Raw genomic sequence first — 14,199 nt, 5'->3', positions numbered from 1 at the left:
GAGGGGCCCCGGAAGAGTGCAGGACTGAATATACCAGTAAGACTCCCTAATCGATAAGCGACACTCGCATGTATACACAAATTGGCCTGTAAGTGGCATTGTTAGGCAACATCTGTAACAGTCTGTATGTAGCAGTGTCCATTAATGTTGTCTGCAAAAAGCAACCTCATGGTGGCGCTGGAAGAGGGGCATGTGAGAAATCAGGGGCGGAGGTTTTGTTTTTCCAACCAAGGAGTGTGTGTGCATAGGGTGGGCCAAATGTAGTTTTAAGAGCGGCCATTTCTTGGGTCAACACAGCCTTACACAGGTGTTCTGATTAGACTATAGCATTAGTTCTATGCAATCAAACAATTGAAACACCTGTGTTTTTACCCAAGAAATGGCCGCTAAGGACTACAATGACGTAGGCGCTGGCACACACTATAGGGGCAACGGTGCCGGAGATAAGAGTAGGGGCAAAGTGTGACGTGACGGACAGACAGACAGCCGGTGGAGGTTTTGATAGTAATGCGACCTGAAGGTCGCAATCAAAACTTCGTTTGGGAATCACAAACATATGGCAACACAATTGCAGGTTGTGTGATTAATTACCCCTCACCAATCGCAAATTGTGTGTTTCTGTCTACATGGTAGACGGACAAAACGATCATGTAATCGTACATAATCGAAAATAATCGTTTTGTCCGTCTGTGTATGCAGGCTTTGCGGTCAGGCATGACCATAATGTGCATATTTGTCGAGACAACTCTGACCCCAAATGAAGTAGCAGTATGATCTTGTGATGAAGTTTAATCACTGAACCCCTCCAGTCTTAGTGTACTCAAACCGCTTTACAACAAATCTGTTTTTCAAAAATAGTTGCCACGTGTTGTGAGCTTGTAGATTTGTTATTTTTGACCAATGTTCCCCACAGCACAGGGAGACTGGGGTTTAAGTGGTTAATTCCTGTTTCTTTTCTTTTTTCACTAAAGGTTTAGTGAATTTGACTTTTGTCCAGAGGGAAGCCCTTTTTCCAGGAGCGTAAAAAGATAGCTCCCCAATTCTTCATCCTGATAATTCCAGGAGAGCTTGAGAACCCTTGTGTTGCTGTCTTTAACTGAAGTGCCCGCTTTGATGACTATAGACTTCACCGTGACTGTGTTGTCAGGGAGGTACTTGAATGTGAAACCTTTTAACACACTCTCCAGGTGTGCGCAAATTCCGTGGACGTCAGGGTCACTGTGGGGGTCCTGGAGCTGCACGTCACAGGTGAAGCGTAACTTGTGTTCCTTGAGGCCCAGCTCTGTCAAGGCCTCCTCCGGTGAAACCAACTTCCGACTGTTTTCTTTCAGGATCAGCGTTCCGTGTATGGTCCGAGGTCTCTTGGGATCTGGAAGAGGCCCCCCGTGGCCCATTCCCCTCTTGAGCAATCTGAGTGAGATGTCCACTGGTACACTAGGGTTGGTGGTCACAGTCACAGTTTCTCCGTTGGCTGGCATGTAGCAGTTTATGCTGAACTCCTGTTCAATCTTGCCCTTGAGGAACTGCATCTTCACGGTCTCCCCGTGAACCAGCAGCACGTTCCGAGGCTCTGCCATGAGGATGAGCTGCATGATGCCCTTGGCGTCTGCGTGGGCACTGAAGGACATGTACTCCACCTGGAGTTTCACATCCAACGTTCTGCCGTCCATCTCCAGCTTCCGCTGCCCGTTCAGGTTCATGACCTTGTTTCCGATTGTCCCTGGAACACAAAACCCTGGAAGGATTATCATGTTCTTGTCATCACTGGCCCACTTCTTGAAAAGGTGTAAAGACTGACCACCAGACAGCATACTCGGCGTGGATAACACCACCATAGACCCAGGATTATCTGCATAGGAGTGCTCGAAGGCCTTGATATGCTTGAAGTCAAACATGTTTCTCTGTACAAAGTTCTTACGAATCTTCTGGTTGGTCCATGTTATAAAGAACTTGTAGTAGTGATTGGCCTTCTCTGTCATCCCAGTGCAGAAGTAGATTGGGGCCTTCAGATTCATTCTCTCCCAAAATGTTTCCAATAGGATGCACATTTCCTGTGCTTTTCCCAGGGCTGAAACTGGAATGAGAACCTTTCCTCCTCGTTCTACTGTCTTGTGCACCTTCTTCAGGAAGTCTCTCTCCCTGCATATCTTTGAATCACGGATGGTGGTGGCATATGTGGACTCTGAAATGAGGAGGTCTGGATGACACTTATCAATCCATGCAGCCCCTAAATGTGTGTCGGACGTCATGTTATAATCTCCAGTGTAGACCACAGACTGTGACCCTACTTTGATGAGCACCATGACTGCTCCAAGAACATGGCCTGCATAGTAAGCCTTTATCTCCAGCTCATGGTCCACCTGCACAGTTTGATGCAGGTATAACGGAATCACTTTCTTCATGCAATCCTTGATCATTGGCACAGTGAAAAAGTTTCCATCTCCCTTTTTGTCAACAGTCATCTTCCGGAAGTCTTCCAGCAAAATGGGACAAATGGCTTTGGTGGGGAGGGTCATGTAGATGGGTCCATTGTAGCCCACCATCTCACTCATGTAAGGCAGAGCACCACAATGGTCCAAGTGGTAATGGCTGATGATCACGCAATCCAAGTTCAGACGTCCGTTCTGCATTATGTGGCTGAAATCGGGGAAACGTTTATCGTCATTGTGTCCCGTTTGCATCCCACAGTCAAGCATGATGTTCTTGCCTGCAAAAGACACAAGGATGCAGCTGCGACCAATGTCCTGTCCAGCACCCAATGGTGTTACTTTTATTTCAGGCATGGCGGTTCTTTGTCTAATCAATAGAAGTTAATAGACCGATGGGTGCAAAATATATGTTGGCCAAGCAGACTGACTTGTTTTGCACAGAATAACAATTTACAAACAATTGCTTAATGTCTTCATTTTTATGCATACAAAGTATTCTTATTACAGGGGCTTTATAGATTTTTAAAAGCTATTTATTATCAGCACAGCTGCCGCCATGGATGTAACTGTATTAATGAGTCAAAAAGGGCTCCCACATATATTTATTATTACACATAAACTCTCTCAAATTGGTTCCTCACAGCTGCACACCGATTGGACAGTATTTTGACAACATCATGGTAGGAGCAATCAAACTGATCATCACCTGACAGTATACTAATGATGTAATAGCCAAAGTTTCATACCAAAGTAGGTCAAACCGGCCCTCTTCAATCAACCCCACTCTTCAACCCCCTGCAATTATCACATTCATAGGTTGCATTTGTAGTCCTACACCAGCCATATTGAGGACCAACACAGGTGTTCTGTAGAACATTAGTTCTGCCAATCAGACAAATTGAAAAACCTGTGTTGGTCCTCAACATGGCCGTTTAGGACTACAAATGCAACCCATGACAATGGTTCCATCCAATTGTCCCTGAATAATCGAGAAGCACGTTTTATAGACGGAAGCCGATCTACACAACACAATGATTCTGAACATCCGATCCGGTCCTGGGACTGGCCTGTAAATTAACACAAAAGACTTTCCATTGTACGCTGAGGTCCCAGAGATGGAAGAAAAAAAAATCACCTGCATAATATCTCCTTGTATGGGCCATTCTGTACATGACATCAGTTACTTTATGTGTATGAGGACGGATCTCCATTCATTCGTAATACATTCCATACTAAAACAGAGTGAAATGTTGGAGCAGTTTGCACAGCTAAAAAGTCCTATCAAATGGGGTTCAGTGGCCAAATACATTATCAAATGTGGTCCTTGAAATTCAATAGGGTGAGAAGCTGGTTTAGGCACCAGGGGACTTTGTTCTCTGCTTATAGGGTTGGGGATGGGTTGGGGGGAGATGGTTGACGGAACAAACAGACAGTCGAGGGAGCATACAGACGTTCCTTTAGGCTTACATATTCTCCGCCGACGGCGTACGTCTCTTAATGATGAGCGGTCCAACGTTGTCGCCCGTTTCCTCGTTGTGCTTGTTATGGGAGCCGTCACAGTACGGGAACGTCTTGGATTTCCAACAGCGGCAGAAGACGGCCTTGGTGCCGATGTCCTCCATGTCAAAGCTGTGGACCACCTTGGGGCTGTCTTTGCTGATGCACGTGTTGACCCGCTGGCACTTCTTGTGGCCACTGTGTCTGCCCAGGTACCGACCCGCCAGGAAACCTGCCGTGGCTGCTACCAGAGCCACCGGGACTGCCACAACCAACTGCTCTCTTGATATCAACTTCATAATTTGATTCGATTTGTATTATTTTGACCTGTTTTCTTTGTTCTCCTGCTTTTTACTGTCTACCGCTGTCCTCTCTCTTCCCACAAAAACTACCAAATGACGGAATGCGCATGAAAAAGACGTTTGAAGTTTGATTCTGATTCCGATTGTGATTGCAGCAAAAACATGTGGTTGTCATGTACTCATGTTTTTATCGCAGGTACGACAAAAATGCAGCAGCGAAAGGTCAGCCCGGCGGTCCACGCGATTAGTTATATACCCCAAACCCCTCCCAAAGTGATGCGTCACACATACGTAGCACTGATTTGACAGAGTATGACAGAGACGTAATGGTTTTGAGATTAAACAGTCTGTGACGTCATCAATATGATGTCATCAATATGATGTCATCTCCATATTCGGGAATATTTGGGCACGGACAGACGCCTCGAGCTATATTAGATGCCAACTGACAAGCCCGTGATCCAGCTGAGTTTATACTCAACACTGCATTTTGGGTACCAGTTTCTCATATTCGAAAGACAATAATCATACATACTAAAATGTATTTCATGTTTTTGTTGTTGTAGTTGTATTACATCATGTATTATCATTGTGGGCTCGCTGAAAGGCGAGACCAGTATGTTATACCAAAACTTTATAGGTCAAGTTTATTCTCCTCAAAGAAATTACCAATAGCGCAAAGGCAGGGCCCTTAGCCAATGAGGAGCAGCCAAAGGGTAAATCTTTGTGCCCATACATGGTGTTTCATGCGAGCCCACACTGTTTCATAGGAATTAAGGATTAAGGATTATTTCTAGTTATTGCGCCAGCAGAGCGTTCAAGTAGGGTGATGATAGCGCTGTCTATGGGTATGAATGTTGCCATATTTGGCTATGGGGCCAGCCAAAGAGGAAAAATCAAACCTCGGTTCGAAGTGAAGCGGTGAACTTTTATTCTATGTGTTCTAGACCTATGAACTCTGTGATCTATACATTCTTCCAATTCTGAATGAATTAATGATTTTATCTGGAGGGCCGAATTGTCATGTGAAGCTTGACCAATCCTCAAAGTATGGTCTCATTGGACATTTTTAATCATCCAATCATCAGACCGGGACGGACATTACACACATATTCTGGACGTACGGGACAGATAAAACCTGTTCATTCTGGACTGAAATGACCATATATGGACATGAACGGGACACACAAAGCCACTCCTTGGAAGCGGCTTTCACCGCTTCAAAAAGTAACGCAAAATGACTAGATGACTAGTCTCTAGTCACCTCATTTGGCTATGGGGCCACGGCACCACCAAGCTCGCACCACTCCTCCATTGAACTCAATGGACTTTTGGGTTTACAAAAAGGTTACAGGAAAAGGTCCATTGAACTATTTATATTGCAAGCAGTAATACAAATAGTCAGCTGTTTTTTCAAAAAGTATACAAAATGGTAACGAAAAGCACACATAACTGTGTAAAGCATAACCAGTAAGACTCCCTAATCGGGAGATAAGCGACCGTTGGTCGCTTATCTCCACAAATATCACAACCTCCACCTCTCACGTCATACGGGCAGCCATAGTTACACCTGGAATGTTGAATCTCCATATATGGAGATAACCTGAGCATCACACAAAGTCTGACCTCACCAGCCCATACTTGGGCATGGACGACTTATATCTCCATATACGGAGATGGCCATATATGGAGATACGATGACATCACATAGTCCACAGCTGATGATGTGGTGTGATGTCATACAATACACAAACAAGCCCTATATAAAGGGGCAATTCTCACCAGGGAAGAGAGCATTGCCTGGAATGTTGAATCTCCATATATGGAGATAACCTACGCATCACACAAAGTCTGACCTCACCAGCCCATACTTGGGCATGGACGACTTATATCTCCATATACGGAGATGGCCATATATGGAGATACGATGACATCACAGAGTCCACAGCTGATGATGTGGCGTGATGTCATACAATAAACAAACAAGCCCTATATACTGATGCGGAGATATGAGCAGGGCAAAGGTGTGACGTGTGACGTGTGACCGACCGACCGACCGACCGACCGACCGACGGACGGCCGGTGGAGGTTTTCATAGTAAACTGCTCCCTGACGGTCGCAACAAGTTGAAGTTTTAACTGCATTTCTAACTCAAAAAACATGAACTAGTTTTGGGTGCCAAAAAAAGTGGCTGGGGACAACTAAGTGGGCTTGCACAATACAAAGCACTGCTCACTTCACACTGGGTGTGATTTTTGTTTCTAGAGTAACCCAAAAACCACAAAAGTCAATGGCGGAGTGGTGCATTGATGCTTGAGGATTGATCAAGCTTCACGTGACATCACAATACATCATTTATTTCTCAGAATTGTACCTGTCTGTCATGACCACGGCCTCTACAGTAAGCCCATGTGACTGTTTGCCTATGAGTGTGCCTCTGCCCTCCCTTGCTCTGCTCCAGGAGTCTGATTGCCTTGAGTGCAGTCACCTGTGAGGGCCAGCTGAGCCTGGTTTGGTGACGAGCTGCTGAGACTATAAAGACTGTGTTTCTGTGTGTGTTCAGTGCTGGGTCATAAGTGTATGTCAGGTCCTCTGTTCAGTGTCTAGTTATGAGTTCAGTTATTGAGTGTTTCTGTGAGTTGTATTATCAATGTCTTTTATTAGTAAACTTAAGTTTGTGACCTTCAACTATTGCCTTGTCTGAGTTCCTGCACATGGGTCCTAAAACACCACCAGTTCCTGACACTGTCTAGTTTCGTTTTGCAGTGCAGAGCACGTCACACAAACATTCTAAACATTCTTACCTGTATGAGTGAATCAAACTGAAACTGAAATAAACCCTCTTGAATATTTTGAAAATCACACTCCTACACATTGGTCTGGTCACGCGTGTACACCCCATCCTGTATCTTTTCTGAGCAGGGTCACGCCTCTCACACGCACGGACATGCATCGATGCAAAACAGCCCCTGAGTTCACACCTCGACAACGTTTACCAATAGTGTCAAAACAGGATGTTTTAACAAAGGAACGAGGCTGTATGCATATCAATACTTCTTTGTCTGAACCTGTTAACTCCAGTAGAGTAGGTGTTTAGCGAGGTATGCGTGACGTCATTAAATGAGCGTACACCCCAATCATTGTGGAAATGACATGACATTTACAGGAAAGATTGGCAGTGCTCCCTGGACTCTCTGAGGATGTCCTTGTATGCCCCATACGCCGCCCTGCAAGTTAGTGTTGCACCACACTCAGAACCACCGTGGAAATTCCATTGGTCCAGCAGGCTTTCATAGACTCCTAGCATTCCATCAAACATCTGGCTCCAGTTTGCCTCTCAGTTCATCTACTGTATCCCTCGTGTGCCAGTGGCGTAGAACAGTGGTTCTCAAAGTGGTTCGGGGACCCCCAGGGGTCCTTGAAGTAGTTCCAGGGGGTCTCCAGCTAAATTATTGATAGTTAGAAACCAAATTGGACCCCTTAGGCCTCTTGACCCCATACATACCAAACTGGGGTTTCCTTGCAATTGAAATGTTTGATTTATCCTTAGCTTATAGCCTTGTCTGGCACATGTCAGGTCTAGTAATGGGGAGTGTTTTGAGTGTGCTAAAAGTAACCTGAGATCATGTGGGGTGTGGTTCCTCCTTGTCTGTCTGTCTGTATATAGCTTTCCTCACTAGTGTGACTGAGGAATTACACTGGGAACAGCTGCCTGAGAAAACTCCTCAGAATATTTTATCAACTTCTTACAATATTGGCGTTACTTAATATCCTACTTTATTAGACAATAGAGTGTTTTGTACACTAGTGATTTGATTAAATTACTGGACTTGGACTGGAGCTCAAATCATAGACTATACTGATTTTCAGGTCTTGATCAATTCAGAACCGAGTTTCAATTCCCATCCCTGTCAACGTCGGACATCACCGCAAGCTATTTTTATCAACAACACTGTCAGGTGAGACTTTTTACTATTGTTTGACTGACACACAGACGCACGCACACACACACACACACACACACACACACACACACACACACACACACACACACACACACAATGTGCGTGAGTGCTATGATGTGTGTTGTTTATCACTCCACTTTCACTTTCACTTTCACTTTTAGTCAAATGTGCTGCTGGGTCACTCGATCAGAGCGCGCTGGCCGGTCGCTGTCCATCGTGGTGGTGCTGAATCATTCACCTCATTTACAGCCGAAGGCAGCTTTTGGCTGAACACTACCAAGCATGTACAGAACACTGAAGAGCAAAATTGAAAACACAATTATAGAAATGGAACACACTGAATGAATGACAATGGCTCTGGAGAATGAGCTATTTCTCCTTTTGTAAAATGACTGTAGGCCTACTTTTTACAAACATAAAACAGCACTCCAAAAGAAGATGTATTTATGATTTACAGTAGATTTAGGCATCATTCCCCCAGTCAGAGATGGGCACAAAATACAAAAAAGTATTTTGAAACAAGAATTGACACAGTCAATATAAAATCAGGTGGAATGGTGTGGGCAAAAGTCAAGGACTTTGAACAGTCTATCCATAACCCCAGGGCTCCACCAAAAAGACGGTGTTGTGCCGGCGCAGGACGCCGTCACGTTGACGTCCGACTGGCTCCACTGAACGTGAATTTGTTGATATTTCAATCAAAGATCAGATGAGGATATGAGCATTATCAACTATAGTGTTATGCCTAAAAAATTCTAATGTATGCTGTGTTAAAGTGACGGAAAAAAAGTAGCAGATCTACAAGCTCACAACACAATAAAAAAAAGAAAAAAAAAAAGAAACTTGGTCTAATACTGCCTGTAAAAAAACTGTAATGATAAAATCCCTTCTCTTTTCCTGCAATAACAGATCACTCATGGCAACCAATGAATCCTCTACTGACTATCCTGACTATGACAATGATGACTCCAGCCCATGTAAATATGAAGATTATGGATCCAAGTTTTTACCAGTGCTCTATTCTCTCTTCTTTGTCCTGGGATTTCTAGGGAATGTGTTTGTCCTCTGGGTCAAAATATTTAGGGAGAGGATCAATACCATGACTGATGTGGGCCTTGTCAACCTGGCCATTGCTGACCTTCTCCTAGTGTGCTCCCTTCCCTTCCTAGCCCACCAAGCCCGGGACCAGTGGCTGTTTGGGGATCCTATGTGCAAGGTGGTCCTCAGTGCTTACCTTATTGGATTTTACAGTGGGATCTTTTTCGTCACCCTGATGAGTGTTGACCGCTACCTGGCTATAGTGCACGTATTTTCTGCAGGAGAAACACGCACACGATCTATTGGATTTACTTTAGCTGCTGCTATATGGATTGCTGGATTCTTATGCTCTTTTCCAGAACTGCTTTTTCATCAGGTTCAGGAGTCCACAAATTCAAACAAAACTTTAGTCTGTGCTCCCTTATACTATTCCTTGAGAAATACCTCAGAGAATGGTACCATACAAAACAAAAGTCACTTCTGGGCTATTTTCGGACATTTCAAAATGAACATTCTAGGCTTACTAATTCCGATGGCCATCATGGGTTTTTGCTACACAAGGATCATTTGTGTGCTCCGATTGAGCCTCCAATTGAGCCAAACGCCCATGAAACGAAATGCAATCTGTTTTGTTCTCATTGTTGTAGCTGCGTTTTTCTGCTGCTGGACGCCCTATAACGTTGCTTCCTTCTTCAAAGCCTTGGAGTTGCTTCGCTATAAACTTGGCTCTACAGAATGTGAAAGCAGCAAGGCAATCAGATTGACTTTACAAATCACAGAGGTCATTGCTTACTCTCACAGCTGTCTCAAACCCCTCCTGTATTTGTGTGTAGGGGGATGGTTCAGGAGGAACCTACTTGAGTTGATGAACAGTGCTCCATGTAAGCTGTGTCAGGTTCTGAGTCTGACCACCCTTATCCCTCAGGACAGAGTCAAAGAGCCTGATAATCCACAACAACCTCCCTGTGTGGATGAAAATTGTGTGGAGTTAATTGCATTAAAACCAAATGAATGTGTCAATTCTACAAATTAACAAAATTGATTAACAAATGTACTTTCATTTTCATTGTGTTTTGGCAAACTGTTTGTTTGCCAAAAGATATGGTTTTCCTTGTCAACTGTCTTTCTTAAGTTTCCACCCATTGTAGTTTCGTTTTGTTACTCATAATAAAAAGACACTTTCATTTTCTCTTGTACCTGGAATGGATAATTTCGTAATCAACGTTTCAGTACAGTTTTGTTTTGGGACACTCTTTCGTTTTCTCTCCTTACTCTCCTTAAGTAACAGAGGCTCAGGATGTATTGTATGTATTAATGTATGTTGTAATAATGTAAGGTATAAAGTGATATTATTGTTAAAATAAAAACGTGTTTAAGAGTAAACACTTTAGTAATTTATAGCTCTATATTCTGATCATTAATCATTATAGTGTCTCTCCTGCTCTTAAATGCATTTTCAAGTCGGGATAACAATTTCATCCAATCTGGAGGGAGAACTCATAGGATATAGGATAAACAAAGGATATACAGAGGATACAGTATAAATAAATGAAATAGGAAGTGACACAAATAAATAAGCAGACAAATGATCTTCGTGGGGTTGCTTCTCATTCGTAACCCACTTAACAGGGAGATTCATGTTACTGAACATACAGACATAGAGACAGAGCCATGTTACTGAACATAGAATAAGATAAGATGTTTATTTGTCACTGTGATGTTTATTTGTCACGTACTGTATGACACATACAACAAAATGTTTAGTGTATCCACATGAACAAATAGCATCAACAAAGAAAGACAGGGAGTTACAAAACATAAAAAGATGTACTACTAAATATAAAAAGAGAATGGGTCACCTTTTTTCTACGGCCACAGCCCCTTAACTCTGGAATAGTCTGCCCCTCCCCATCAGATCTGCCCAGTCGATACTAGGAGTTTCCAAAGTCCTACTTAAAACCCATCTGTTTTAACCAGCTCAGCTGTTGTAAATGTGCTATATAAATAAAGTTTGATTTGATTTGATGTTGAAACAGGAAGACATGTTACTGAAAATCACTAACAGCAATGATTACTATCAGAATATAGTTTAACATGTTTTGAAGTCGTACTGTGTAACATTTTTGGAGCTGTGTGAAGCACAGGCTCCCTATACGTGGCCGTGTGGGTCTGTCTGTCTGTGTGTCTGTCTGTCTGTCTGTCTGTGTGTGTGTCTGTATGTAGCCTGAACTTCCTAAACTTCGGCACGCCACTAGTCCCACAGTTTTGCCACCACACACTCGCGCCATATGTCAAATCGAACGGCTTACTCGGGAATCGTGGGCTATTACTTTTCTAAGAGAAAGGTTCTATAGTTTAATTGATATTAATTTATTAGTGAATTAATTTTCCCCATTGACTTATAATGGGAATCGCAAAAACTCACATTCAATTATTTGTCTCTCGCAAACCATAGGGGCTAGAGTTTCAAGACTTGGAGAGGAGGTTCATAATGATTTCAAGGATTAAATAAAAAATAATTGTGTCATTTGGCCGCATGGTGGCGCCATAACACCCCACTTTACGTTTTGGCCTGTAACTCTTGAACCGTAGGTCGGAAAATTAAAAATATTTTTTCCCTGGATTCCTTGGGTCATGACGCATCTCCCCATATAGGCCACGCCCATTTGCGCCATGATAGATTTTCCGCCATCTTGAATTTTCTCCAAAACACACTTTTTGCTCCTTTTCCTACATATTTTCTTCAAATGTCACAAAAATCGGTACACATGATCTCCACACACACACACACACACACACACACACACACACACACACACACACACACACACACACAGCTCCACTTCACACGGGTGTGATTTTTCAATTAAACAAAGGTTTTAGTTTTTTGTATACAATCTTGTATCAGGCCATATAGGCTACTTCACACGCTAACCATTTCACGTAAATGTGTGTTTTTGTTTGTTTATTTGTTGTTGTTGTTGTTTTATTTTTATTTTTTTTACAACTTCAGTAACATTATTAAACATTTTATTTGAGTGCAGTTCTAGTAAATATTTGTTGCGACCATCAGGTCGCAGATACTCTCAAAACCTCCACCGGCTGTCTGTCTTTCAGTCGGTCTGTCCTTAACGTCACACTTTTCCTACTCATATCTCCGCCACCGTTGCCCCTATCCATGCCAAACTTTGCACACACACTCCTTGGCTGCCAAACCACAACCTCCACTCATTTCACACATGCCCCTCCTCTAGCACCACCATGAGGCCGATTCTTGCAAAACATTTTTGGACACTGCTCCTACAGATTTTGCCCTAAAATCACGCAAAGCGGTACACAGTATGTCTACAGTTATGTTATCAACATGAATCTGTCCCATATAGCGCCACCATTAGGACGATTTTTAAAAACAAATCTTTGGACACTGCTCCTACAGATTTTGGCCTAAAATCACGCAAAGCAGTAGACAGTATCTCTAAAGTCATGTCATCAGCATGGATCTGTCCCATTTCCCATATTCCCTACTGATTGTCTACCATTGCCTTCTAAAGTTTGTGTATGCGACCTGACGGTTGCTTATCTCAGGATTAGTGAGGCTTACTGATAATATTATTGTCTGTTCTGCGGTTCCCGGTCTGTTCCCACGAACATTCTAAACATGTAGATTATTGTAGGCCTACCCGTATGTATAAAACAGATTTTTTTTTAAATGGAATCATTCTCATACACAGGGACAGTGTTGCATTGGTCTGGTCACGCGTGTACATTTCGTCCCTATCTTTTCTGAGCATGGTCACGCCTCTCACAACTACGGACAGGCATCGATGTAAAACAGACCCCAAGTTCAGCAACGCTTTAGTGTCACAACGGTGTTTTAACAAAGAATGCATTATATGCATACCAGTAAGACTCCCTAATCGGGAGATAAGCGACCGTCAGGTTGCAGCGTGATTTTAGGCCAAAATGTGTAGGAGCAGTGTCCAAAAATGTGTTCGAAAAAATTGGCCTGATGGTGCCGCTATATGGGACAGATCCATGTTGATGACATGAGTGTAGACATACTGTGTAGCGATTTGCGTGATTTTAGGGCAAAATCTGTAGGAGTAGTGTCCAAAAATGTGTTTAAAAAAATCGGCCTGAAGTTGGCGCAAAATGGGACAGATCCATGTTGATGAGATGAGTAGACATACTGTGTACCGATTTGTGTGATTTTAGGGCAAGATTTGTAGGAGCAGTGTCCAAAAATGTGTTTGAAAAAATCGGCCTGATGGTGCCGCTATATGGGACAGATCCATGTTGATGACATGAGTGTAGACATACTGTGTAGTGATTTGCGTGATTTTAGGGAAAAATCTGTAGGAATAGTGTCCAAAAATGTGTTATAAAAAATCGGCCTGAAGGTGGCGCTAAATGGGAGAGATCCATGTTGATGACATGAGCGTAGAGCAAGTGTGTACTGATTTGCGTGATTTTAGGGCAAAATTTGTAGGAGCAGTGTCCAAACATGTGTTTGAAAAAATCGGCCTGATGGTGGCACTATATGGGACAGATCCATGTTGATGACATGAGTGTAGACATACTGTGTGGCGATTTGCGTGATTTTAGGGCAAAAATTGTAGGAGCAGTGTCCAAAAATGTGTTTGGCAAGAATCGGCCTCATGGTGGCGCTAGAAGAGGGCCATGTGAGAATTTATGGGTGGAGGTTGTGGTTTGGCAGGCAAGAGTGTGTGTGGAAAGTTTCACATGGATAGAGGCAACGATGGCGGAGATATGAGCAGGGCAAAAGTGTGACGTGACAGACAGACTGACGGACGGACTGACTGACTGACAGACAGCCGGTGGAGGTTTTGATAGTAAATCGCAATCAATACATCATTGTCTGACCTGTTAACTCCTGTAGAGTAGGTGTTAAGCGACGTACACGTGACGTCATTAAATCAGCGTACACTCAAACATTAATTCACCAAT

General features: G+C 43.2%; 3 protein-coding genes across 3 annotated transcripts; 1 reads left to right on the top strand and 2 right to left on the bottom strand.

Moving 5' to 3' along the window:
- Positions 1–965: 965 nt before the first annotated feature.
- Positions 966–2,783, bottom strand: LOC308308812 (integrator complex subunit 11-like; the record flags this gene model as incomplete). The annotated part of the gene is made up of 1 exon (XM_080754264.1): positions 966–2,783. One exon carries the CDS (start codon positions 2,781–2,783, stop codon positions 966–968), a length of 1,818 nt encoding a protein of 605 aa, XP_080610390.1.
- Positions 2,784–3,892: 1,109 nt separating this feature from the next.
- LOC308308810 (CDGSH iron-sulfur domain-containing protein 1-like) lies at positions 3,893–4,225 on the bottom strand (the record flags this gene model as incomplete). Its single annotated transcript, XM_080754262.1, has 1 exon — positions 3,893–4,225. One exon carries the CDS (start codon positions 4,223–4,225, stop codon positions 3,893–3,895), a length of 333 nt encoding a protein of 110 aa, XP_080610388.1.
- A 5,067-nt stretch (positions 4,226–9,292) lies between these two features.
- Positions 9,293–11,166, top strand: LOC308308809 (C-C chemokine receptor type 4-like; the record flags this gene model as incomplete). The annotated part of the gene is made up of 3 exons (XM_080754261.1): positions 9,293–9,521; positions 9,879–10,196; positions 11,147–11,166. The coding sequence occupies 3 exons, from the start codon at positions 9,293–9,295 to the stop codon at positions 11,164–11,166; spliced, it is 567 nt and encodes a 188-aa protein (XP_080610387.1).
- Positions 11,167–14,199: the final 3,033 nt, after the last annotated feature.

The sequence above is a fragment of the Nannobrachium achirus genome, assembly GCF_963921795.1.
Source record: "Nannobrachium achirus genome assembly, chromosome: 23".
NCBI classification, from domain to species: Eukaryota; Metazoa; Chordata; class Actinopteri; order Myctophiformes; family Myctophidae; genus Nannobrachium; species Nannobrachium achirus.
This window is presented reverse-complemented; position numbering and strand designations above follow the sequence as displayed.